This window comes from Haliaeetus albicilla, chromosome 5 (assembly GCF_947461875.1).
Source record: "Haliaeetus albicilla chromosome 5, bHalAlb1.1, whole genome shotgun sequence".
In the NCBI taxonomy this organism is placed as follows: Eukaryota; Metazoa; Chordata; class Aves; order Accipitriformes; family Accipitridae; genus Haliaeetus; species Haliaeetus albicilla.
The window spans coordinates 50,126,553-50,151,539 of NC_091487.1; the positions used below are offsets into that span (position 1 = coordinate 50,126,553).

At 39.9% G+C, this 24,987-nt stretch overlaps 1 protein-coding gene across 2 annotated transcripts in view; it reads right to left on the reverse strand.

The window, feature by feature from the left end:
• Nucleotides 1-384: 384 nt before the first annotated feature.
• The window catches only part of PDHX (pyruvate dehydrogenase complex component X), a 68,571-nt gene continuing 43,968 nt past the window's right edge, over nt 385-24,987 (reverse strand). For both annotated transcript variants that reach the window (XM_069784709.1, XM_069784711.1), the window contains exons 9-12: nt 21,455-21,513; nt 18,809-18,967; nt 13,926-13,990; nt 385-7,547 (exon numbers count right to left, since the gene is read on the reverse strand). In XM_069784709.1, coding sequence (XP_069640810.1) covers nt 7,283-7,547; nt 13,926-13,990; nt 18,809-18,967; nt 21,455-21,513 — 548 coding nt within the window. In that variant the 3' untranslated portion in view covers nt 385-7,282. The remainder of the gene's footprint in view (nt 7,548-13,925; nt 13,991-18,808; nt 18,968-21,454; nt 21,514-24,987) is intronic.

A 24,987-nucleotide genomic window follows, 5' to 3' on the forward strand; every position in this document is an offset into this window, starting at 1 on the left:
ATTTACACTTAAGAGATTCAGAAAGTCAGAAACCCAGGCTTCTCAGTCTGCCCTCTGCAGGCCTTCCTGTATTTCAGCTTTCTGATCGAAAACAGTGGCACCATCAAGGCTTACACCAAACAAGTCCACTGGTGAGAAGCACATCAGTACCTGGATTCTCGTTTCTGAAGAATGATTCAGTGAACAATTCTATGTGCAGAGATTAAAGGCTGATTAATACACTTTCTTGGAAAAAAGTTTTGGATAAATATGCATATATTTCTGGTAATTTACAAAATACAGCAAAAGAAAAAAGCACACTTCATGCACTTTCCTCCAGAACAACGTTTCATTTTTCATGCTACATTACTATAGTCAGAAAGGAAACTGATAGGAGACACGCTGAAGATACTTCTTTATTGTGCTAACATCCTTTAAAGCTACTGCAGCAATGCTCATCTTCCTTGCATCTTGAGATCAATGTCAGGCTCATTTTAGATACACTTCTTTTGCAAGAACAATACATTTCTAAATGATTGCTAGGACTTTAATGTAAATGACACATTCTCAAAGGGTTTGGCCTTGCCTCTTAAAACCAGCAGAGAAATCTACACAACTCTGTCATTTGGCTGAATTAAAAAAGGAAATATTCGTAAGCTAGAAGTTTCTAAAACTTAACCTAGTATATAAAAACTAAAAGGGAAGGATCAGAACATTTAAGTTATTTAGGAAGCATTATCAAAACATTAATCTCACTTTATTGGAGTATCATTTAGCTAATACTTGGAACCTTTAAGGAAAATGGAAAACCATCATCATCATAAGCATACACAGAACATAAACTGAACAACCATATTTTTCCATTTACTTACAAAACACTATGTGACTATTCACATGTAATTCAATACATCTTTAAACAAAAAGAAAGGAAATGCAAACAGCAGTCTACAAACAGCTATTGGGGAACAAAAAATTGTAGGTACTAGTACACTTCTTAAATGACAATGCTTGATTGCTTATTAGCAGCCTTCAGGGTAAAGGAAATAATAGCTATTTCTGATTCATGATGCACTACAGTACTAAATGAGAATCTCTCCTGATCTGGAGAGCTCAGAAAAATATTAAGAGTGGGAAGATGGCTAGTTAAATTTTATTAGTTGTGCTGCAGTACTTCATAAGAAGTGAAGGGATAGTTTATTTCAAAGCCTTGAAAAAAAATATAAAAATAATTCTCTAATTTCAAGAACAAAATAGCATGAATCAGAGCAGTTAAGGCAAATCAGCCAGGAACAAGAGGCTGAAAAACAGCCCTTCCACAACATGAAAGCGGTATAGAATGTAAGTTGAAATATTACCTACATGAAAGGCAGAAGTTACTCTCATAACTAGAATAATCGGTACAATGATCTAATAAATGATTTACTAACCTTGCAGCAGAAAAAAACAATCAGCATAAGCTTGAATTGAACAAATAGCTCAAGAGTAGTAGTCCTTTGCAAATCCTTCTCTGCAGGGCTGCTCTCAGTCCCTTCATCCCCCAGCCTGGATTGATACCAGGGATTGCCCCAACCTGGCTGCAGGACCTTGCACTTGGCCTTGCTGAACCTCATGAGGTTCACATGGGCCCACCTCTCAAGCTTGTCCAGGTCCCTCTGGATGGCATCCCATCCCTCAGCCATGTCAGCCACACCACTCAGCTTGCTGTCACCTGCAAACTTGCTGAGGGTGCACTCAATCCCACTGTCTATGTCACTGATGAAGATATTAAGCAGTACTGGTCCCAATACAGACTCCTGAGGGACACCACTCATCACTGACCTCCATCAGGACATTGAGCCGTTGACCACTACCCTCTGCATGCAACCATCCAGCCAATTCCTCATCCACCAAACAGTCCCCCCATCAAATCCATACCTCTCCATTTTAGAGAGAAGGATGTTGTGGGGGACCATGTCAAAGGCCTTACAGAAGTCCAGATAGGCAACAACAGGTGTCCTAATCCTATGAAGTATGGTCTCTTGATATGCAATGCTCTTGGAAATTACTCCTGTACAGTCACATCAGTTCCATTCAAATTCCCGCCGTGGTCTGAGTCCTAAGTATTCTTCTAAAAAAGACTACCTAACTGGCAGTAATATTCAACGTCAGTTTACAATCCTGCATCCAAGTTATATAGGATCATCCAACTGTGAGAGAGAGAGGGCTATTGCATGCATTAGTCTGCAAATGACACCACCAACACTACTATGTATTTCAAAGAATGCTTGCTTTTGATCTAACACTACCAGAACAAACAGTTTTGTGGGTTACAGAAAGGGGCAGCTTGGCTGAATACCAGAAGAGAGCCCATCTCTCATGACAATCCATCTCCGGCATTCTTTTCTAGCTTATGGAGCTGTATGGACTGCATGGGCTCTGGAAACAGATCAAAGAGGATTTTGAACACACAGACATTACGCTCCTTGATAAGCAATTCAATGACGGGCATTCTTGTGAATTCTTAAGACAATACTTTTACATTTTAGGAAAGGAGGAAAAAAAATCATCACCAACAATGAAGACCTAAGACACCTAGTTAAAAACAAAGATAGAAACGGTTGAATTAAAAAACAAATCATAGTATGAGCTTCCAGTTCAGTAACCTATACATCTTTTAGTGCCATGTAACCTGCTTGCTTACAGAAAACTGCCTGCTTGGCAAGAGGACTCCTTGTAACATGGCTTCCTTCTGCCAAAAGAAGGGGAACATTGGGATACTTTCCAGCTCTTCAGTGACCAAAGCTTTTAAATGTGTATGCTGTCATGTTTGCCACATCTCACTGTGTCTTTTCCTATGCAAAGTTTTTAATTCTATGCTACAGCTTGTCATATCCTTGAAGCAGAGTAGCTGTGAAAGATACTGAATTGTCCACCTGTGAGAGCAAAACTCTTCTCCACAAAAGTCTACAGCACAAATTTTAGAAATTAAGCTTCCCAGGGGCTTCTCCTGGTCTTACCCGTTTTTGGTTAACATACAAGTAGATTAACCTTACTCCAATTAAACCATATCTGAAAATACCAGCATAAACTGAGTGGTACTGAAAGGGGCTTGCAATCAGTACTTTTGACAGAAAGAGACCAACCCATCTGACCAGTTGGCAGTGGATTTTAGGGAGGAAAAAGTATTTGTTATGGTCTGATGTAATCCAGGACAAAAACTCAGTGGAAAAACAAAACAACCCAAACCCACATCAGTTTCAAACCTACGGGTCACCACCATAAGACTACTATATGATCAATCCTAATGGCATCTTTTTCTTTATTTTCTGTCACCTTATGGCACAAATTATTGCATATGAAAAACACATCAAGCATGACACGTAGTTCCAACAATTCTGAATTAGTTTCCCCCTAACTCACTCTGCAACTGGATATACTTTAATGCGATCAATATGCAGCTTTCTGTACAACACAGCACATAAAAGCACATAATCCAAGAAACAAAGTCTGAACATTCGTCATATTTATGTCTTCGTACTCAACTTTTAAATTCTATTGTATCTAATGGGACTAATCATTAGTTGAAATAAGAGCGTCTAACATATTGTATGGATGGAGATGAGCATGTGGACAAAAGGATTAGGTGAAAATAGCACTGAGCATTCACTTTGCAGGAGTGAGGTTCTTTCAGTGATTACATGTGGGAAGATTAATTACAGAAATTCTATTTCATAAGGAATACACTGCAGAAAAAAAGATCCAAAAAAGTCAAATACTCTGACAGTGCAATTAGGAATTAAAGTGTGACACAGTGCAATACTTGCCAACAATCACAAAGTCTAAAATAGCTACCCTTTTTTTTTCTAACTATGCCTCTTGCAAAGGAAAATTATATGAAGGAAATAATTTTCCCCAAGCATAGCCTTAAATTTTTATTTCAGGTTTTTTAATTTTTCAAGAAAGTAGGTATCTTCCATTGTATTTCTTGCTTAGGTATGTAAAAAAGATGTTGACAGAAGACATTTTGAAGAATAAAACATGACAAGTTATATTTTTCATCTGTACATCTTTTACTTCAAGGCAAATTTGCTTCAAATGTAAGCATAACCATTTCACACGGTTCACTTTCTGGGCCACTTTATCCATTGCCCCCATTCCCAAATCCCTAAATTCTTCAGGAAGATATTAAATGTTTTATTTTAATCTGTATGGGCAACTATTTGTCTCACTTCTGCTACAGTGGTAGAAGTTGCCAAATGGTACAATTACTCTGAATTAAGGAGATCTGACTGCTATCACATGTCTCAATTTCAGAGATTTCCTTCACAGGCTGATGACTGACAAATCACATACATCCATCTTTATATCAAATGACAATGCTGGCAAGCAGGCAGGTTTCAGGAAATTGGAATTAAAGCTTGTATTAGCCTTACTGAGATTTGCCTAGTTCAAAAGTTGTAAAGGTTTATTTAACCTGGAGAAAAAGTTGCATTGTCTTCACCTGTTTGTGCTGAACAGGGAAATTATAATGGGTGTATTAGTACCCACATGAATGAGACATGACAAACATTCTATACTTACATACAATAGCGCCTTCCACTGGCTCCAAAAGCTCCAACTCGCACTACATGAACACACGCAAAACTATAGTTGTATGCACCAGTCATGCAGCCCTTAACTGTGACCAGCTAAAAAGTAAAATATACAAAAGCTGAGGAGCACACAACACCACTAGAGCACCAAGTGCAAAAACGAAGAACAGTAGATCAGTTTTTAAATTAGTCTGCAAATTCTCCTGGGCAGAAGAGATTTAGCTATGCAAACAATGAGAATTTCTTGTATATTATCAAGGACAATATATAAATTGGTAGGTTTTTTCCCTTGAAAGTAATATGGGATTGATAAACAACTTTGGAAAAATTCACGGTTAACCACTTAAAATTGCAAATTAATCTTCAGCACCCAATCTTGAATATAATTTATCAGTGAGAAACTCCTGGAAGTACAGAATGGGTATGTCTATTATTGCGCAGTAAACTAGATTTGGTAATAAAAATCTCTCCCTACTGTTAGATTAATAGTTTATGAAATTTATTATATCAGAACAAGCCAAAGAAGCAAACTCATTTAGCAAAAACTCTCAACTCAGTATTAACTAAAGGTTTTGTCTTGCAATTAGCTTTTTAATTATGGCAGCAGCTCAACAAACAAGTCCTCCAAATCTTTAAAACAGGACTTGCACAATCTAGAATAAGACAAAGTCCCAGAATTCTACTGACAATTTATATTCTCACCAGGTCCTGTAAATGCAGTTATTTCATTACAAACACATACAATATGTGGTTCCATATTTATATATAAGAAAAAAAAACAATCTACTTATGTTAATTTGAACTTCAGGCCACTACACTTAAGCCTCCGAGTTACAATTCAATATATACTGATGATGAAACACTTTCAACTTACATCTTTTTTCTATCCATGGAAAGGACAGCATTAATCAGCAACTATTCAGTATGCAAAATTCCACCTTTCACACTGGAAACCCTATGAGATTAGGAGATCACAGCTAGTTTTTCATCTCAATACTGCTGGCACAATTAACTTGGGTTTTAAGTTAACCAAAAAACATCACAGAGCACCTGAAAAAGATATTTCTTTATATTTTGTGGTACTGAAGAAGGTATCTGAGTTGGGGCAACTCCTCAATTTTAAAAATGTAATTGTCCCCGAATTAAGTAAAAGAAAACCTATTGTTAGGGTTGTTTTTTTTTTTTTACACAAAATGTGGTTTTCACTAAATGTTGGTTCCACCAAAAACCAAAAATCAACGAAGCTGAGATTGCATCCTTCATGGAGAATGCATTAATTCAGACAACTTTATTCTCCTCTCTACCCCTCTACAAGGAATTAGATTATGCAGTTATCTTAAAATACTGGAAAAAAATAGATGCACCTACAGTTTAAATGTTTTTTAATGTGTTCTAATTATATGAATGAAGCTGTAGATTACACCATGTTACTTAATATTTTGAGAAATTACTTTTTATCTATGATCTAATTTAGTCTCTCTCAGAATTTCCTGTCATTTCTTTTCCACAGTCATCTCCACAGTCATCTTGTTTTCTTCAATGTAGCTTATAGTAATGGAGAAAGTGAAGAACAGTTAAATTTGTGATGAAAATGAAATTAAACCAAAACTTTTTTGGTATGTAATGTTGCTGTTTTTATGTAGGAAGCCATTGAAATATCTGTCAAAATCTTATAAACCTTATTTTAATCTAATCTGGATGTCACAACATGCCAGAAAAGTCTTCTGAAAAGTGAAAAAATTTCTACAGCAGCAATATCATTTATGTACTCAGTTATCTCAGTATTAACCAGAATGCACAGCAGCACTTTGCTCAATTATGATTCTTGTTTTCCTCACTCTAAGAGCTAGATATTTAGTCCTTAAATAAAGCATCCCATCTCAGCCCAGGAAAGATCCCACCTGGAGTACTGCATCCACCTCTGGAGTACTCAGCACGGGAAAGACATGGACCTTTCGGAGCGGGTCCAGAGGAAGGCCATAAAAATGATCAGAGGGATGGAACACGTCTCCTGTGAAGAAAGGCTGAGAGAGTTGGGGTTGTTCAGCCTGGAGAAGAGAAGGCTCTGGGGAGACCTCATAGCAGCCTTCCAGTATGTAAAGGGAGCCTACAAGAAAGATGGAGATGGACTTTTTACAAGGACATGTAGTGACAGGACAAGGGGTAATGGCTTTAAACTGACAGAGGTTAGATTTAGATTATATGTAAGGAAGTTCTTCACTGTGAAGGTGGTGAGGCACTGGAAGAGATTGCCCAGAGAGGTGGTAGATGCCCCATCCCTGGAAACATTCAAGGTCTGGTTGGATGGGGCTCTGAGCAACCTGATTTAGTTGAAGATGTCCCTGCTCATTGCAGAGGGGTTGGACTAGATGACCTTTAAAGGTCCCTTTCAACCCAAACTATTCTATGATTCCCTTCTAAATTTCATAGTTTTCTTGAATTTTCCTTTTCAGAGGAGATTGACTTTTCTACACAAACATTATGTGCTATTAGCACTAAGTGTTCAAAGAAACGTAGTATGTTAACTTTAGTCTTTTAGCTTTACAGTATAAAACCTGGTCATTGCAAAAGACTAAAAGCATGAAAATTAGTAGTTTTTCATGTTAATTCAATAAATTAAATATTTTAACTCTCCATCTCACAGTAACTATTTACTCCTCTATACAGAAAAACAACCCCAAGTACATAACAGTTATCTATGTTATCAAAACAAGAAACAATCTTCACGAAGTTTAACACAGGGCAAGTCTCATTGGATTCTCTATGTTCGCTTTCAAGGTCTTCAGAAACTTTGAAGCCAGTTCATCATCTACCACCCGACCATCACTTGAAAGAGTCACTGTCATGAGTTGATGCTGCATAAGTTTCTCATTCCCTTCTTCATCTTCCACAATCTTCAGCTCTGGTCTTGCTCGGCCCACAGCTAGGATGCAGGCCTGTGGAGGGTTTATGACTGCAGTGAAGTCATTGATGCCAAACATGCCTAGATTGGAGATACTAAATGAAAGAGAAAAGTTACCAGTAATGTCAGAATTTATATATGCCTTAGAAAAAATAATCTAATCTATATTGACCTAATTCTCTCCCAAGGCCAAACCCATTAACTTTAAAATAGATCTGAACTGGATTTCAGTTGGGCACATTCAGACTCTCATGGGTTTGGGATTTTTGCAATTACAACTAATGCACCTTTTTAAAAGCCCCATTTCATTACAGTAATATATCCTCGCATTGCACGCACTAAAGGCGGGAAGTAGGACAGCAAAGTGGTATCTTCAAATAAACTTTGCCTGTCCCTGATCCAAGCCAAATGTCTTTTAGATTAAACCTCACAACTTTAAGTTACAATGGCTGCTGCTAACCAATGATACAATTTGGGCATCTAGATCACTCAGGCACAAGAAAGCCTCATCGTGCCTTTCTCCCTTCAACATTTTTGTCTGTGTCATCAACTGGGAAGCGGTATACTACGAAAGGCTTAGACTCTTGTGACAGATTGCCTATAGAGAAAGACAGCCCATCTCCTTTTTGTTATAGTGTAGGGTTCAATTATATGGAACTTAGTTATCGGGCCTGAAAGTAGCTCATGGTCACAAGAGTGTTCCAGATGCCTTTAGAAGGCTTTGAACAGACTAAACAAGAAGATAGAAAAAGAAAGATCCCAGTTAGAAAAACACAGGTGCACATTCCACGATAAGGGAACTTGGCACAAACAACCTCAATTCAGGGGCTTATCTTGACCACTTGGACTACGACAAGTCTTGCATGCTCTAACTAACATAGCGAATTATGTCCTGTGTTTATGCGCGTGTACAAAGTGAGTATAACTAACTTCATCTTATATTTGTGCGCGTGGACAGTATCGATGTAACCAATCACCGCTTATGCTTGTGCGCATGGACACCAAATGCTTGCATGCAGCAGCCAATCAAAGCTTCTAAACAACCTGGAGAATTGTATAAAAACGATCAGCTAAGCTCAATAAAGTGGCGACTTTAATCATCATATTGGTGTTCTATCGTCTGGGTCCCGCACGGAATAATCCCTAAACCCTACATTATAGTTACTGTTTTGTTATAGTTACAGCAAAGAGTGGAAAAAAGAATAATCCATATAGAACCACAGAAGAGTCTGGGTTGGAAGGGATCTTTAAAGGTCATCTAGTCCACCCCCCCTGCAATAAGCAGGGACATCTTCAACTAGATCAGGTTGCTCAGGGACCCATCCAACCAGACCTTGAATGTTTCCAGGGATGGGGCATCTACCACCTCTCTGGGCAACCTCTTCCAGTGTTTCACCACCCCCATTGTAAAATATTTCTTCCTTATAGCTAGTCTAAATCTACCACCTCTCTGGGCAACCTCTTCCAGTGTTTCACCACCCCCATTGTAAAATATTTCTTCCTTATAGCTAGTCTAAATCTACCCTCTTTCAGTTTAAAACCCTTTCAGTTACCCTTTGTCCTACTGCAATAGGCCCTGCTAAAAAGTTTGTCCCCATCTTTCTTGTAGGCTCCCTTTACGTAGTGGAAGGCCGCAATAAGGTCTCCCCAGAGCCTTCTCTTCTCCAGGCTGAACAACCCCAACTCTCTCAGCCTGTCTTCATAGGAGAGGTGCTCCAACCCTCTGATCGTTTTTGTGGCCCTCCTCTGGACCCGCTCCAACAGGTCCATGTCCTTCTTACGCTGGGGACCCCAGAGCTGGACACAGTACTGCAGGTGGGGTCTTACCAGAGCAGAGAAGAGGAGCAGAATTACTTCCCTTGACCTGCTGGCCACGATTCTTTTGATGCAGCCCAGGATATGGTTGGCTTTCTGGGCTGTCAGCGCACGTTGCTAGCTCACGTTGCCACCTCATGTCCAGTTTTTATCCACCAGTACCCCCAAGTCCTTCTCTGCAGGGCTGCTCTCAGTCCCTTCATCCCCCAGCCTGGATTGATACCAGGGATTGCCCCAACCTGGCTGCAGGACCTTGCACTTGGCCTTGCTGAACCTCATGACGTTCACATGGGCCCACCTCTCAAGCTTGTCCAGGTCCCTCTGAATAGCATCCCATCCCTCAGCCATGTCAGCCACACCACTCAGCTTGCTGTCACCCGCAAACTTGCTGAGGATGCATTCAATGCCACTGTCTATGTCACTGATGAAGATATTAAGCAGTACTGGTCCCAATACGGACTCCTGAGGGACACCACTCATCACTGACCTCCATCAGGACATTGAGCCGTTGACCACTACCCTCTGCATGCAACCATCCAGCCAATTCCTCATCCACCAAACAGTCCACCCATCAAATCCATACCTCTCCATTTTAGAGAGAAGGATGTTGTGGGGGACTGTATGAAAGGCCTTACAGAAGTCCAGATAGATGACATCCATGGCTCTTTCCTTGTCCACTGATGTAGTTGCTCCATCATAGAAGGCCACTAGGTTGGTCAGCCAGGACTTGCCCTTGGTGAAGCCATGCCGGCTGTCTCAAATTACCTCCCTGTCCTCCATGTGCCTTAGCATAGCTTCTAGGAGGACCTGTTCCATGATCTTCCCAGGCACAGAGGTGAGGCTGACGCATCAGTAGTTCCCAGGGTTCTCCTTTCTACCCTTTTTAAAAATCGGTGTAGTGTTTCCCTTTTTCCAGTCACTAGGGACTTCACCTGACTGCCATGACTTTTCAAATATCACGGAGAGTGGCTTGGCAACTGCATCAGCCAGTTCCCTCAGGACTCTGGGATGCATTTCTCATCAGGTCCCACAGACACTCATCAGGTTCTTAGGTGGTCTCAAACCCGGTATTTTCTTACAGTGGGAGGGACCTTGCTCCCCCAGTCCTTGCCTGGAGGTCCATCCACTCAAGAGGTGTGGGAAGAGAGGTTGCCAGTGAAGACTGAGGCAAAAAAACTGCTGAGTACCTCAGCCTTCTCCTTGTCCATTGTTACCAGTTCGCCAGTCTTGCTCATCGGGGGGGCACGCTTTCTTTGACCTTCTTTTTCTGGCTGACATACTCAGAAGCCCTTCTTATTATTCTTTGCATCCCTTGCCAAGTTCTGCTCCAGCCACACCCTGGCCTTCCTCACCCCATCCCTACACAACCAGGCAGCGTCCCTATTCTCTTCCCAAGATACCCGTCCCTGCTTTCACTGCCTGTGTGCTTCCTTCTTGTCCTTTAGTTTGACCAGCAGGTCTTGACTCATCCATCCTGGTCTCTTGCCTTCCTTTCCCCATTTCTTACACCTGGGGATCGAGAGCTCTTGCACTCTATGGAAAGCATCCTTAAAGATCTGCCAGCTCTGTTCTGCTCCCTTGTCCCTGAGAGTAGTTTCCCAGGGGGTCCTACTGACTAACTCCTTGAACAGCTGGAAGTGTTCTTTCCTAAAATTCAGGCTCCTGACTTTACTCTTTGCCTGACCCATACCCCTCAGGACTGCAAACTCCACCAGTGCATGACTGCTGCAGCCCAGGCCGCCTCCAGTCTTGACATCACCGATTAGCTCACTTGTGTTGGTGACCAACAGGTCCAGCAGGGGTGTTTATTACCTGGCTTAAGAAGTTATCCTCAAAGCATTCCAGGAGCCTCCTGGATTGCCTACAGCTTGCCATGCTACTTTTCCAGCAGATGTTGGGGTGGCTGAAGTCCCCCAGCAGGACGAAAGCCTGCGAGCACGATGCCTCATGTAGCTGGACTAAGAAGGCTTTGTCAATAGGCTCCCCTTGATCAGGTTGGCCTGCAGTAGACACCAACCACAAGGTTCCCTTTGTTGCCTTGGTCTCTAATTCTTACCCATAAGCTTTTAACCTCCTCGTGGCTATTCTTCAGAGACAGCTCTTCACAGTCTATCCATTTCTTAATGTAGAGGGCAACCCCTCCATTCCTCCTTCCTTACCTGTCCCTTCTGCACAGCCTGAAGCCATTGATAGCTGCACTTCAGTCATGGGATTCATCCCACCAAGTTTCAGTAATGGCAACTAGGTCGTAGCTTTCGAGCAGCATGGTGTTTTCCAGCTCCTCCTGTTTGTTGTCCATGCTGCATGCATTGGTGTAGAGGCACTTCAGCTGGGCTGTCAGCCATGTCACCTTCTTAGGGGAACACCCTTTAATTCCTTTGAGATATTTCATTGGTGTTTCACTGCTGCCTCCCAGTACCTGAAGAGCCCCTGGCTCATTTCTGTAAGACTTCCAAGTGTGCTTCAGTATAGCCAGCAGATCTCAAAGCAACAGGCTGAGGGCCCTCGCTAGCACGCCGTCCCTCTAACCTTGGCATGTCACCCCACAGCTTGTCATGGGCAAGCCTGGTGCCATCCCCCTCCCCTTCAGGTCTAGTTTAAAGCTCTGCCAATGAGCCCCGCTAGCTCATGAGCAAAGACCCTCTTCCCCCTTTGAGAAAGGCGAATCCCATCTGAAGCCAGCAGGCCTGGGGCTGCGTAGGCCATCCCATTATCGAAAAACCCCAAATTGTGGCGGGGACAGCAGCCGCGGAGCCACGTGTTAATAGACTGGGTCCGTCTGTTTCTTCCAACGCTGCTGCCCACAACTGGAAGGAGAGAGGAAAAAATAACCCATGCTCCAGATTCCTTTACCAACCACCGCAAGGCCCTGAAGTCTCTTTTGATTGCCCCTGGACTATGCATTGCAGCTTCATCGCCACCCGCATGGAAGTGCAGTAACGGGTAATAGTCCGAGGGCTGTACAAAGCTTGAAGCTTCCTAGTGATGTCCTTAACCCGGGCCCCAGGGAGGCAGCAGGCTTCCCTACGAGGAGGGTCTGTCTGGCATATTGGACCCTCTGTTCCCCTCAGAAGGGAGTCACCTACAACTATAACCCATCTTTTCTTCCTCATGGATGTGGTCATGACACAGGGCAGGGGGGGTGTGAAGGCCTTCCTGACCTTGGCAACACCTCTGGTGTAGATGGACTGTCATCCATATCATCTGTTGACTGGCCTTCCACATCCAGCGTCTCATACCTGTTGTCCAGAGGCACCTGGGAAGGCAAGGAGGGCGTTCACCTGCCACCCTGAGCTTGGACTTTCCTCCATTCACTCCTTTCCTTTAAGCTACTGTCTTCAGCCTGGCAGGGGGAAGACACAGGATCCCTTTGATCTTGGTATTTTTCTGGTGGCTGTTCCCGTTTCTGTCTCAGGGAGGGCAGAGCATAGTTCCACCAGTGTATCTCCTTCTCAGACTCCCTGATGCTCCTTAGCCTTTCTACTTCCTCTTGTAGCTCTGCCACCAGGCTGAGCAGATCATCCACCTGGTCACACCTCACAGAGCTGTTCTCACTAGTGCCATCTGTTACCAGTGAAACACCCAGTTATTCACACCTAGGGGCCATTTGCGTTGAAGACATCCAAGCTTCCACTGTTGCATTTCCTTATGTTTTTTCTGCTGAAAGGCTTTTTTGACCACTCCTGCAGCATGAGCGCCACATACTCCAGGCAGTTGGAACTCAGGCACATTAATATACATTACAGCAATGTTTCTGCAGAAGTCTGTAGTATTACTCTCATCACAGATTATCTATTCTAGAATAGAATTAACATAAGCATTCAGAACTAGCTTTTAAAAAATTGACAAGAAGTGAGCTAAGCTAGAGTTTATTTAATAAAAATGCTGCCTGATGACAATGTGTCATAAAACACAGTACGTTAAAAGTTTCAGAAACTTGGGGAGCCTAAAAAGTCAGACGAGAAATTAATTGTGCAACTGTGTCACTATATTTATGCTAGTGTTTTACACATGCCAGTTATTTCTCATCACTGAGTTCACTAGCTCTTTTTGTGGAGTACATTTTATAGAAATAAAATATTTACTAAATATATGCTACTATGTAAAATTTTCTACTTAGTTTTTAATGTTTCAGTTAAAAGTAAACTATAAGAGTTAACGCCACAACTTTCCTGTAACTTTTTTTTGCCCCTCTAGAGACATTCCTCTGAAGAGTGAATTGAAGACAAACTGGACATCACTGTCTGCTGTGGTACCTCTGCCAAACAACTCCTTTTAAAATATTTATTTTAAAACTATTATCAGTGGGTCTTCCTAACTACAGAATGCAATTTAAAAAAAACCCACCAAAACCAAAACCCCAACATTCTTCTGCAATGGGGAAAAATTAGGTGCAAAAATAAAAGTCAGATCAGTCTCAGTATGAAAAACATGAATTTCACACCAGGCTCAGATTAAATAAACCTGTACCAAGATAATTGTTTCTCCCTGATACAGGACACTCAGCCTAGGTTTGACACTCAGAATCATCACATGGAGTTTCATCCTAAATGGAGCAAGATTTTAAAAGGCAATGCATTAACACACAGTGGAATAGCTGAGGATAAAACAGTTCTGAACCCACACTGCACATATTAAATGCTACTAGGGAGTTTTACCTAAAAGATCCTCCCTGGTACTCTTCTGGTAACAGTTTTCCATCTCTTGCTTTCTTTGCTAGAGCCTAAGGAAAATGAAAGAAGAAAAAGAAGAGAAAAAAGAATTTAAAGCCTTGTAATAGCTTAATTCTTTTAACTTTAGTAAGACATTGTAAGTACCATACAGCCATTAAAAAGTCATCTGCTTCTGGATTTAGGGAAGCACCTCAGCAGCATTGTTGTTGTAGCTGCAATGATTTGGCAAAAAGACTAGGACAGAAAACTTCATTTCCCCAACGACACTGGCTGTTCAGTAAAAGCTGTTCTCTCACCTTATAAACCTTGCTCCAGTTTTTGCAATGGAACCACCATCCTCCCTGGTGTTTTTAGATGATAAAAATATCTAGCAAAATACTGATGAGACAAATTCACAGTATTCTTAATGTATTTGTTTAAAGAAACTGCCATGTACCACTTCAGAACTTCCTAGCAGATTGAATGTATTTCTTCCAGCTAAGCATTCAACTACCTTAAAGACCACCTTTCCTGTGACCTCCATTTCATTTGTGAGACTTTTCTACTTCTAAACATAACAGAAGGAACTATCCACAAACGTTTTGTTCAAAATACAGCCCAAGAAGTTCATACTATGTTCTAAGATACGACCACGGAGAAAAAGATCCTTATCCCCCCTTAGGATTTTTCTAGCTCAGCGGTCTTCTTAGATGGAAGCAGTGAGAATCAGGATGAATAATTGTTACAGTAGTTGTCAAATAAGGAAGAAAAGACTGTGTGGACCTCAAGAGAAATGGCACTCATTGGTGGGTCAAGAGCCAGTTATTCAGTCACCAACCCATTCCTAACACCTTGCCAGTACCCAATGGAAAGTTGGTGACTGGAAAGGTGTCAGACAACTTCTCCATTAGTAGCAACCTTCTCAAAATCAGGAGCTCTTCAACTGACAGCAGAGACTGAAGTGGGAATATATGCAGGACAGATGATCTATCCTATTCATAAAGAATACATGTAGTGGTTTTGGCTTGTATCTTATTTATTCCACAGGTGGAAAAGCTCATGGAAAATGTCACATTGTGACAATTGCAGCATTATGACATTTTAAGACAAAAATAACTGTTGCCAAAAGCACAGTCAGGGAAATAGACTCAGATCTGCTTCTGGGAAGACTGATAAAAGGAACACAGTCTGTTTATATTTTCCTTCTTCTGGTAAAAAGAATAAAACTAATGATAGTTTCCAATAATTTAATTATGTTAGGGAAATTTCAGTGGAAGTGAATAAAAAACCCACCAAAATCTACTTTATCACAAGATGAAAAAAGTGCTATATCACATTTGTGAAACTTTCTTGGAGATTATACTTCCTAGGAATTTTCCACTCCCTTTTTAGGAATTCTACCACTGTTTTTTTTAGCATTTTTTCCATATTCTTTCTAGAAATTGACTCCCCCCTCTCCCCCTTTTTTTGGGTAAATTTCTAGATTGCTTTCCAGGAATTGCCCGTTCTGCTTTCCAGGTATTTTCTACATGTGTTCTATGAATATCCTGTCAAGGACTCAATTCAATTTATGAAGAGGTAATTTCTATGAAACATTATCCCTGCCTTTAAGGACCAGAGTCAGTAAGTGGAAACTGTGATTGAATTGACTACTTTTTGTTTGCATGTGGGTGGAGGTAGATTCATTACAAGATAAACTTCCGCACAGATAATGAATTGGTTAGTAGTTATAGTTGTGATGTGGATTAATCCCCTTTCATGTTGTAATCTAACTCTGTTGGTCATGGTAAACAAGTGTCTTCCCTGTATACATTTCTAAACATCTTTCAGGCAAGGGTTCTGAAAGACCACAGTAGTTTAACGACTGCAATGACTTCAGCTTAGAAATAAAACCCAAGAAGTTTAAGAGAATCTCATCCTAATGAATCGCCCACTAAATTCAGGCTTACACCAAGTTTACAAAACTTTGACATCCTTATTATGAATTTAAAAGTTAAAAGGTGTAGTGGTGCATTCACGCCCCCTCCTGGGCTGCTCTATGATCTCAGGGATTCCCATTAGGCCTTAGCATGTGTAATCAGTTGGACAGTTAAGCGTCCCTTGACTGTACCAGGAACTCTTGAACAGCTAAGGCAAGGAGCAGCACTGACCATACCAAGGATTCCTGTTGCCTGGTGGAGGAAGGGAATGGGAGCAGGAATAATTAGTCATGTCCTCACAGCCTTGGGGCATCCCTTCTCTTGTTTAAGTTGTTCCCTGACAGCCTTGGAGCATCCCTTATCTGAATCAAAGCTTGTGTGAAATGGTACCAGTGCTACTGGAATTCCAGTAATTTGCTGATGACTAAAGCCAATCATCTCACAAACCTATAAACAGCGGTCCTAAGTGAGGCCCTTTGAGCTCTCCTGGACCACAGCGGGCTGCATCCAGCATCTCCCTCTGAGTGGGATACCTCTCAGAGCTTGCAAACTTTCCAGTTAGTGAAAATCGGAGGACCGTCGCTGAAAGCTCTTGATGGGACCTGGGCTGATACCCTTCACTCGTTGAGAAAGTGGTGAGACACTTGACATGAATATTTCACTGAACTCGAGGGGAATTTTTAACAGCGGGGGTGGAGGGCAGGGGGGAGAGAGATCTTAGCATCTGCGTGCATGCATGTATGAACTAACTCGGATATCCTATAGCAAGTATAGTACAAATATTCAAAACCTATACACAAGTCACTGTTGTGATTATAGTAAATTCTATTCAAACTGTGAATGAGCCTCAGACTGCAGTTACACACATAATTCCTTTAGACATAAACCATTGCCCAAGCCTGGGACTAGGAATGGATCCAGCTGCACCTAAAAAGTGTGGAGTTTAGAAAAGGAGTTTAGAAAACAAGGGGGTCTTCTCTGAACCTTGTGACTCAACGGGAGGGTCTCCTCTAACTTTTTTATATCTCCGATCTCTGGGCAAATCATGAAAAATCAATTCTAACTTGGTTTTCCTTTGTATGTTTCTTTATTACCCTTTTGCATCTTCAGTCTCTGTATAAATAATTCTAGTTTGATTCTAACTTGATTTTCCTTTGTACGTTTCATCCATGTATTAAGTAATAGAGTGAACCTTGCTATCAAACTTCAGTGAAGTGGCACTTTTATAAATTCCTATTAAATCACTTTTGCTAATACCTTTGATGGTGATTCTTTAAGTGGTCCAAACCACTCTTTTCGCAACAAAAGGATACGCTGAATTTTATTTTAGGCTTTTATTAATCTCTGAATAATTAGTGAACCAGAAGACAATACCCACGGGAACCGCATTCACACAATAGGGTCAATATGAGCATAATGCATATATGCAATTGCATTATTTGAATGATGGAAATATGGTGCTAGGATGCACATGACCTGGAAAGAAGTTAAAATTAACATGCAGCAGAAGGAGATATATAAGCAATCTACACAAAGAAAGTGCCTGCCAAACTACAGGGAGACCAGCATAGGACCAGCTGCAGTTTCAGTTTGTGCCTCCCATGTGTGCATGCCAGGTACATATATATTTCAGTAATTCAGTGAAGAAGTTTAAAAGGAAAATTATGTTAGTGTGTACACCCGCAATCTATGTGACCCAATGACTTTCATATTGAGCAGTGTGACCTATGTTACACACATTCCATTTGAAATGAAAGGGGAATGCTTACTTTATCATAGCCCTATTAAACATAATGCAAACATACATTCCCATCATGGGAACTGCAGGACACCGTAATTTATGGTAAGAGAGGTTTGTAATACTGCATCACAGTATCACAGGTATTGGGGATGATAATAAAAGCACAACCTATACTGCACTTCTCATAATGCTTTTCTTCTTGTCATTCTATCACTAATCACAGAATAAAGTAACAATCTCAGCTGACCATTCTCTTTGGCTGGCTATTATATTAGTGAAAGGATTTGCTTTCACAACACATTCAACATGAAGTAAACAATATGGACTGGAAAAATATTAAAAACATTCAATTATGAATGTTCTGTGGCATAACACTTATGCCTTTTTCTGCTACAACTTTGTTGGTTGTTCCCCTCTGCCAACACAGACTATTATTATTTCTGTAGTTTTCGGTAAAATACAAAAATTTACAAAGTGCAGCTTGTGTCTAGTTTTGGGACAGTTTTATGCCCTAGCAGCTACTTCCACTGCATTCCTCAGATACTGCAGGCCTTTGATTAACACTCATTAAATGACAAAAAAAGGCTTGTGTTAGGGCATTTCATCACTCATTCAATTTTTGCCTGCCAAGAAATACTTCTGTGGCTGGCAACAACTGCCACAGATTCAAGTCACTAACTGGCACCTTGTCTATGCAAAATACTGCTCATCAGTCTGAGGAGTTTAATGTTACCTTTTGGGTGACATTCTCAACTGAACTGCGTATTGAAAAAATGCAGACAGAAATAAGTGCCATAATGTAACTGCACAGAGTAACACAAGCAGCTACAAGAAAATTTCTGGGAAAGGGGGGGGGTGTGGGGAACCTCCCAAACAGAATCTCAAACCCAAAGATCGGAAATACTAAAGAAATTAACATTATCTAGCTTTCTCAGGAGGATTAAAGAAATACAATTATATTAAATTCCAGAAGTCTGTACGTGTTTATTGTTCAGTCTAGCCAACATTCAACTAAACAACATGATGACTAAGTTACTGTTAATTAAAAATGCACAGAGTTGCAAAATTAATAATAATTTTGAAGTCTAAGGAATGCTGAAACTGCTTTAGATCCTTTTTAAAACTGCCTTTGTTATCACTGATATGTACTTGGGTCATGCTACATTTTCTGCTACAAAAAAACTATATAGGTACTATACTCCTCAGCCTACTGTGCATTTAAGACCTACCTTTGCAGAGGCAGCAATTTCCTTTATTCCCTTGGCAGTAACATCTTTTATGATTGGTGTAATGAGACCTCGGTCTGTTGCCACAGCAATAGAAATGTCAATGGACTGCAGCTGCCTGCAGACTTCTCCATCCCAGGTTACATTCACATCTGGCATTTGCTAGAAGAGAGAGAGAATAAAAAAAAGACAGCTGTTAAAAGAACAACGGTGCAATCAATTATCAAGAAAAAGGAAAATCCTTTAAGACACATAGCTTACATTACATAAGACACATACAGGCATTCACCAAATTAATTAGTGCAATACAAACTGCTGTCTGTAAATGAAGGCAAAAGAATAGGTCACATCTGTCATCAGGACTGCCATGAGCAAGACAAAAAAAAAAAAAAATCACTGTGAGAGTCTAAGAGTAGATGTACATGATCAGCTTGCATTTATTTTCTTTTATTTAAACTTACTTTGTCAAATAGCATGAATGTATGCTCCAGGAACTGAAAATGGCAGGGCAGCCAGAAGGTTTTTGGCGCTGCTGGAAAAAAATTAACAAAAGCCTACAAATTCCTTCAGGAGTCAATGATACCACCTTACGAATGCCCAGCATGCAAAGCTACAAATCAGTGTAATTTCTCTGCCCCAAATAAGTCACAGGATGTTGACTTAAAAAACATGGAAATGGACAGCTTTACTATACCTATGTGTTGTTTTCCACTCGTCTCTCAAGCATGACTCTCAACAAAGAAAGGTACAAATAGAATATGCTGCAGGTGCACTCACTGTTATTCAGATGAGGTTCTCCTAAAACTCATCAGATTATTTTTTTTGTGTGGACTCAATTAAAATTGAGATAATGTTTACTGATAATTTCAATGAGGTTTTTGAGTTTACCATATAAAGCTGAAACAGCTCGGAGGAAAAAAAAAACCCCAACATATAGGTGAAGTCTCAGGTAACTGGTCATAGATACTGTGAAGGTACTATTTCCAAGATTAGCATTTAGTGACCTTAATGAAATTAGGAATTAGGAAGTTGACTTCATAGTGGAGAAGATATTCCAGAAAAAAGTCTGGGAGGGACACATTACCTCTATCTACACTAACTCCACTCCTAGAAGAAGTGGTGCAACAGTATGCTCAGTTCCTGTTCTTCAACACTAGAACATATATTTTAAAAAAAAAAAAAAAAAAAAAAAGGTAGTACTCCACTTTGCAAGTTAAATAAACTTCAGGAAAGTCCCACAGCATATGCAGTTGAAAGATGCCTTCAAGCGGGTGTTGTGCAAGTGTGACTTTCTATAAAAGGTATCTAAAACAGATGGTAGGGACAAGGAGTTTCTCCTACCACCTTCAATATCATTAGAATAGTCTTAATTTTTGTGTAGACCAGTCAGTATTATTTCTCCCATCACTTCAGCAATGAAAGACTCTTTATTCTTAAAGGACTGCTTTAGCAGCTGTTGTTACTAAGCACAACCACTTGTGGATATCAGCCTGGAAGCTTTCATTCCTTCCTCCAGCCTTATTCCTCCCTCCTTGTTCCAGAAAGCCAGAATTGTTCTAATGGGCTATCATCTGGTGAGCCCACTGGCACATTCACAAAGCTGTGTCCCCCTTAATTATCTTCCTACATGACAGAGATCTTTTCCAGTTGTTAGTGATCACTAAAAGACACTATTGCCTACTGAACCTTAAAAATACTGGCCTTCAGGCTGGTCAGAGCTCCCACCCATGACTTACTTCAAAAATTAAGTGCAAACTGAATTTAAACCAAAACCACTCCACATCTAAGTGAAACCGTCCTGGTTCTTTCTTTTCACAAGTTTGGAAGTAAGATTAATTTCACATTATGTTTTCCAAGTGATTATATCTGAGACACTCCGGACTAAGAGGAGACAGTTCCAAAGCACAGTTCTCCTAAAGAAGGATCTCTCAAACTTTTCAGTTTCAGAAAAATTGAGTAGCACTGGGAGTGTTTTTCAAGCAGAGCAATCGACACAAATTGGAAGGCAATGTAACCAGTTCTACCAGAGAGCACACAAAGAGCTTATGGAGACTGTAAAGCCTCTGTAGTTTGGCATGGAGTAAGTAGACCCCAATGAACTTTAAGATCTTAACTTCAGGATGCATTGCAATCCTTTAACTTTTACAGTGACAAAGAGAACAATGACAATTCTTAGCAATGAACAAAGATTCGTTTCCTGAGGAATTTTTAATTCAAAGCAGAGGTCACTAAATAGGCCATCAGAATACATCTGAGGTAACACACAAGACTGATATAAGACTTGGATAAATATTTGTTTACAACTTTAAGAGAAAATAAATACAACAGCAAAGAATAGAAGACTTATCTTGCCAATTGCTTTAGTCTGCTGACAAAGCATCTACCATTATCTGCAGATGATAACTGTATTAAGTGGATCTTTACTAAGAATTTCTCATTTTTACAGTCCACAGCATAGACAGTATAGAGAATTAGAATTCTGGAAAGCTTAAAAAAACCTGACAATAAGTGATGAAGAATTACAAGCTTTGCTGTGATCGCATTCGTATCTCCATATAGGCTCACAAAATACTTCTCTTGTCTCCTTGGCAGTTTACTGCAAAAGTTTTTGGGGTTTTTTTTTTTTTTGGAAGTCAATTATTCGCTTACCTTCAGCGTAACTGCAGTTGCCTTGATAATAAAATCATTTACAGATACTTTAATGTCATCTGCAAAGAGAAAAAAAAAAAAAAGACAACAATCATTGCTCATAAGATTTGTTTATGTGTGATGACAAGATTCCAGTGATTCAGCAGATCTGCTTCTTTGAAACATTGCCAGAAAGTAACTCAACTTCAAACTAAAATCATAAGAGCAAGAAAACTTTTCTCCCCCTTGGGACAAAAGGAGCATCATCAAAGAAAAGTCTTCTGAGCAGATATTCTTGCCAGCTGTTACCAGAAGGTCAAAAAAGCTGCAAACTTCTTTGTCAGACAGGCATATCATCATATGAACACTTATCTCTGTCTAAAACCTAGCTGGTGCCTCTGTATACAGAACCTTTCAAGGCTAACTTCATTAGGTTAACCTTGAAAACCCTTTTCTACACATCCACGCAATAACCCATTCATGTAAAGAAATTTAACTTGGACCTTGAAGATACTCTTTGATGTTGCACTGTGATAACAACAAACCTGTTTTTTCAACCTTGCCCCACAGGCACAGCTTTCAGTAAATCAAAAATCCTTCTACTGTTGAGCACTAGCATCTAAATGACCCCAGTGGGGGAACCCTATTAAAGATTTCAGCTGGAAGAGATACCACGTATAAAAGCTATAGTATCATTCCGAGGTCAGGGGGTGGGGGCCAACAACAGAAAAAAGCCACCTACCTACAGCTATATCTGGAATAATATACATTGAATATTGGATTGCTAATGTGCCTGCCTGAAGACAAGAAAACTACTCATTTGAATGATGTCGGTCTTGCCATACAAAACATTTACAGATGGGACCTAGAAAGCTTCTGAAGACCTAGGCACTCTGTCTCGGGGCAACTACACCACCATTTTTTTTGGAAAACAAACAAACCGCCCCTCCCCCCCCCAAACCACAAAGGCTAAAGACATCTTTCAGCTCTTGTTCTATTGCTGTTCTCCTTAATCAAGCTAGAAAAACCCCAACAAACAAAAAAACCCAACTCATAAGTAGTAGTAAAGGCAGGTAAACAGCATCAAGAATGTTTTGGTCAAATCACTGAAAGTTTTTGTCATAACTTGCTTGAAGAACAACTAATTGTGGATCATCACCCAAAGTTACAGTAATAAAAATATTACTTTAAGATTACCAATTCACAATGCATCACTGGTCGCAAGTATTTATGTGACTTTGTAGTCTATATTTCATTGACTTAAAACTGACAGTTGTCTCCTGAGTGACAGAAAACCATATTTTGCTCTCTAATAAATCATTTATTACAGAGAAGTTATTTAATGCACATTGTGCAATGAGTACTTTGCACCTAAGAATAATGGGCACACAAAAGTGTATATCTCCCTGGGATACCAAGAAATGACAACTCTTACCTCCCTGCGCATTTGTACAAGTGCCTTATCAATGAAAGATTCAGACCCATCCATTTTCCAAAGTTCGGTACCCCATTCTTTTCTTTCAAGAACTGAAAAGGGATGTGACATCAGGATATCTATTCACAAAAGCACAAACTGCTTTATTACTGCTCATTGCTAGATAGAAAAAAAACCCACCCTCTCCTTTTCTTCTCTTATTTGACATTGGTCCAAACTGAACCTTCTACCTCTAGGATGCTCAAATACATTTCAAGTTGCAGATACCCCAAAAGATCACCTGAAACACTATTGGGACTCATCATTTCTGTGAAACCAACATGTTTTCTTTCAGATCCACTTTAATTCATTTCAATTACCAATAAAGATTCAAATGAAAAACAAGCTCTATTTTTACGAATCATATTGACTAAAATACTGTGTTTCCAATTATGTATAAAGGAATAAACTTAATGTTTTCAAAAAAAAGTATACATGATACACACTTTTTCCAGGCTATCATTTAATGTTTCTCTAAGACATTGCTTAGCTACTGCAATTTAACAGAACCACACCTCAGGGAGACTACCCTCTAGAACAGACCTCAAAAGCTGATTGTAGGACCCATCAAATTCACTCTCCCAACTCCAGAACTACTTACACTGAAAGCCCTCTAAGCTGACATATTTTCTTCCTTTAGTCTTATTCCCTCTTCATTCTTATTTTCAAGAAATGCAGCCTTCACCTGTACAGCAATACATTGTAACAACACATGTATTTCCTCCCATCAATCTTTCAAGCTCTCTTCCTTGTCAGCTTGGATTAGGTTCTTCATACTTTCAAAAGTTTTGTTAAACATAGCCCTACTTACTACCTAGAGAACTTCGACTTAAAAAGGTCCTGTTACTCTTTCATGACTCTTCAAAGTCATTACTGTATTTTCCTTTGAAAGCAATAACTGACTGATGATAACTAAAGTCTCAAAGCTGACATAAACGCTGAAGGTAATTTAGAATCCTAAATGGTAGATTTTTTCCTTAGTATTACTATCACATGCAGCCTCTGAAAAAATTGATCAGTAAAAAGTTATGACTCAAGTTGAATGAATGTGCAGTAATTGATGATTAACTGTGTTTCTCTTTTTACAGCTTAACGATCCTTGTGATTTGGGGTCAGTTTTCTCGGCTGGTGTTCAGACCCCTCTAATAGGCTCGTACAAGTGTGAAGACATTTGTGGCCTGATTCTGTGAGTAAAAGTCTCTAGATTTCACAGACTTCAGTTAAACCTTAGAACATGCAGCATTTCTCAGAACTGGACCTAATTTGTGCAGGTTAAATAAAGACACAGCAATGTCAGCAATAGGTGGCCTCAGCTTTCATGCTCTTCTCTAAATGCTTCAATAAAGAAGAAAAAAGCACTTGGTTTCTCAATCAGTACAGCAATAAAAATTTAAATTAAAACTATTCTGCTACGCTATGCTGAATGCAGAGTTCACATGGCTTTGGAAAACTATCATTTGAACCTGAACCTATGAGCTTTCAAACCATGATAGCAATGATAAAGCTTTAGAACAAAACTTGAAGTGTCACATGTCACTGAGTTAGACCTATAATAAACACTCACTTTTCATTACTGTGGTAATGTGTAAGACAGCATAAACTATTAATCCTATTTCTACTACTTGGTGTAATAATAAGGATACACATCTAAAAGCTGAACTATTGAGAACAAATGATTTAAATGGTACCAGAAAAAAAAGACTAATTGAACAACACCAAAAGGAATCCATGAGACATTGTTTATGCACCCTCCTCTTTACACATAGACAGCTGTATTCTTTCATGAATGTCTTTAGTAACAAACTTTGGTCTTTCGGAAAAAAAGTATAGTAGTAGGAAAAAAGACCCAAACCCAAACCAGCTGTTTCTCTCATTATAAAATAATGGGCCTTCATAATTTTTTACCCAAGTAACAGACTTAGTACCAGGCTATGAGATGTACGTGTGCATGTCTCCTTCAGCAAACAGAACTTCACTACTTGCTTATGCAGCCTGAACAGTGTGGAAAATGAGACTTCATAAAATTGAATGAATGTTGAATGAAAATTAAGTTTATGAAGTGGCAGAGATTAACCTGTGT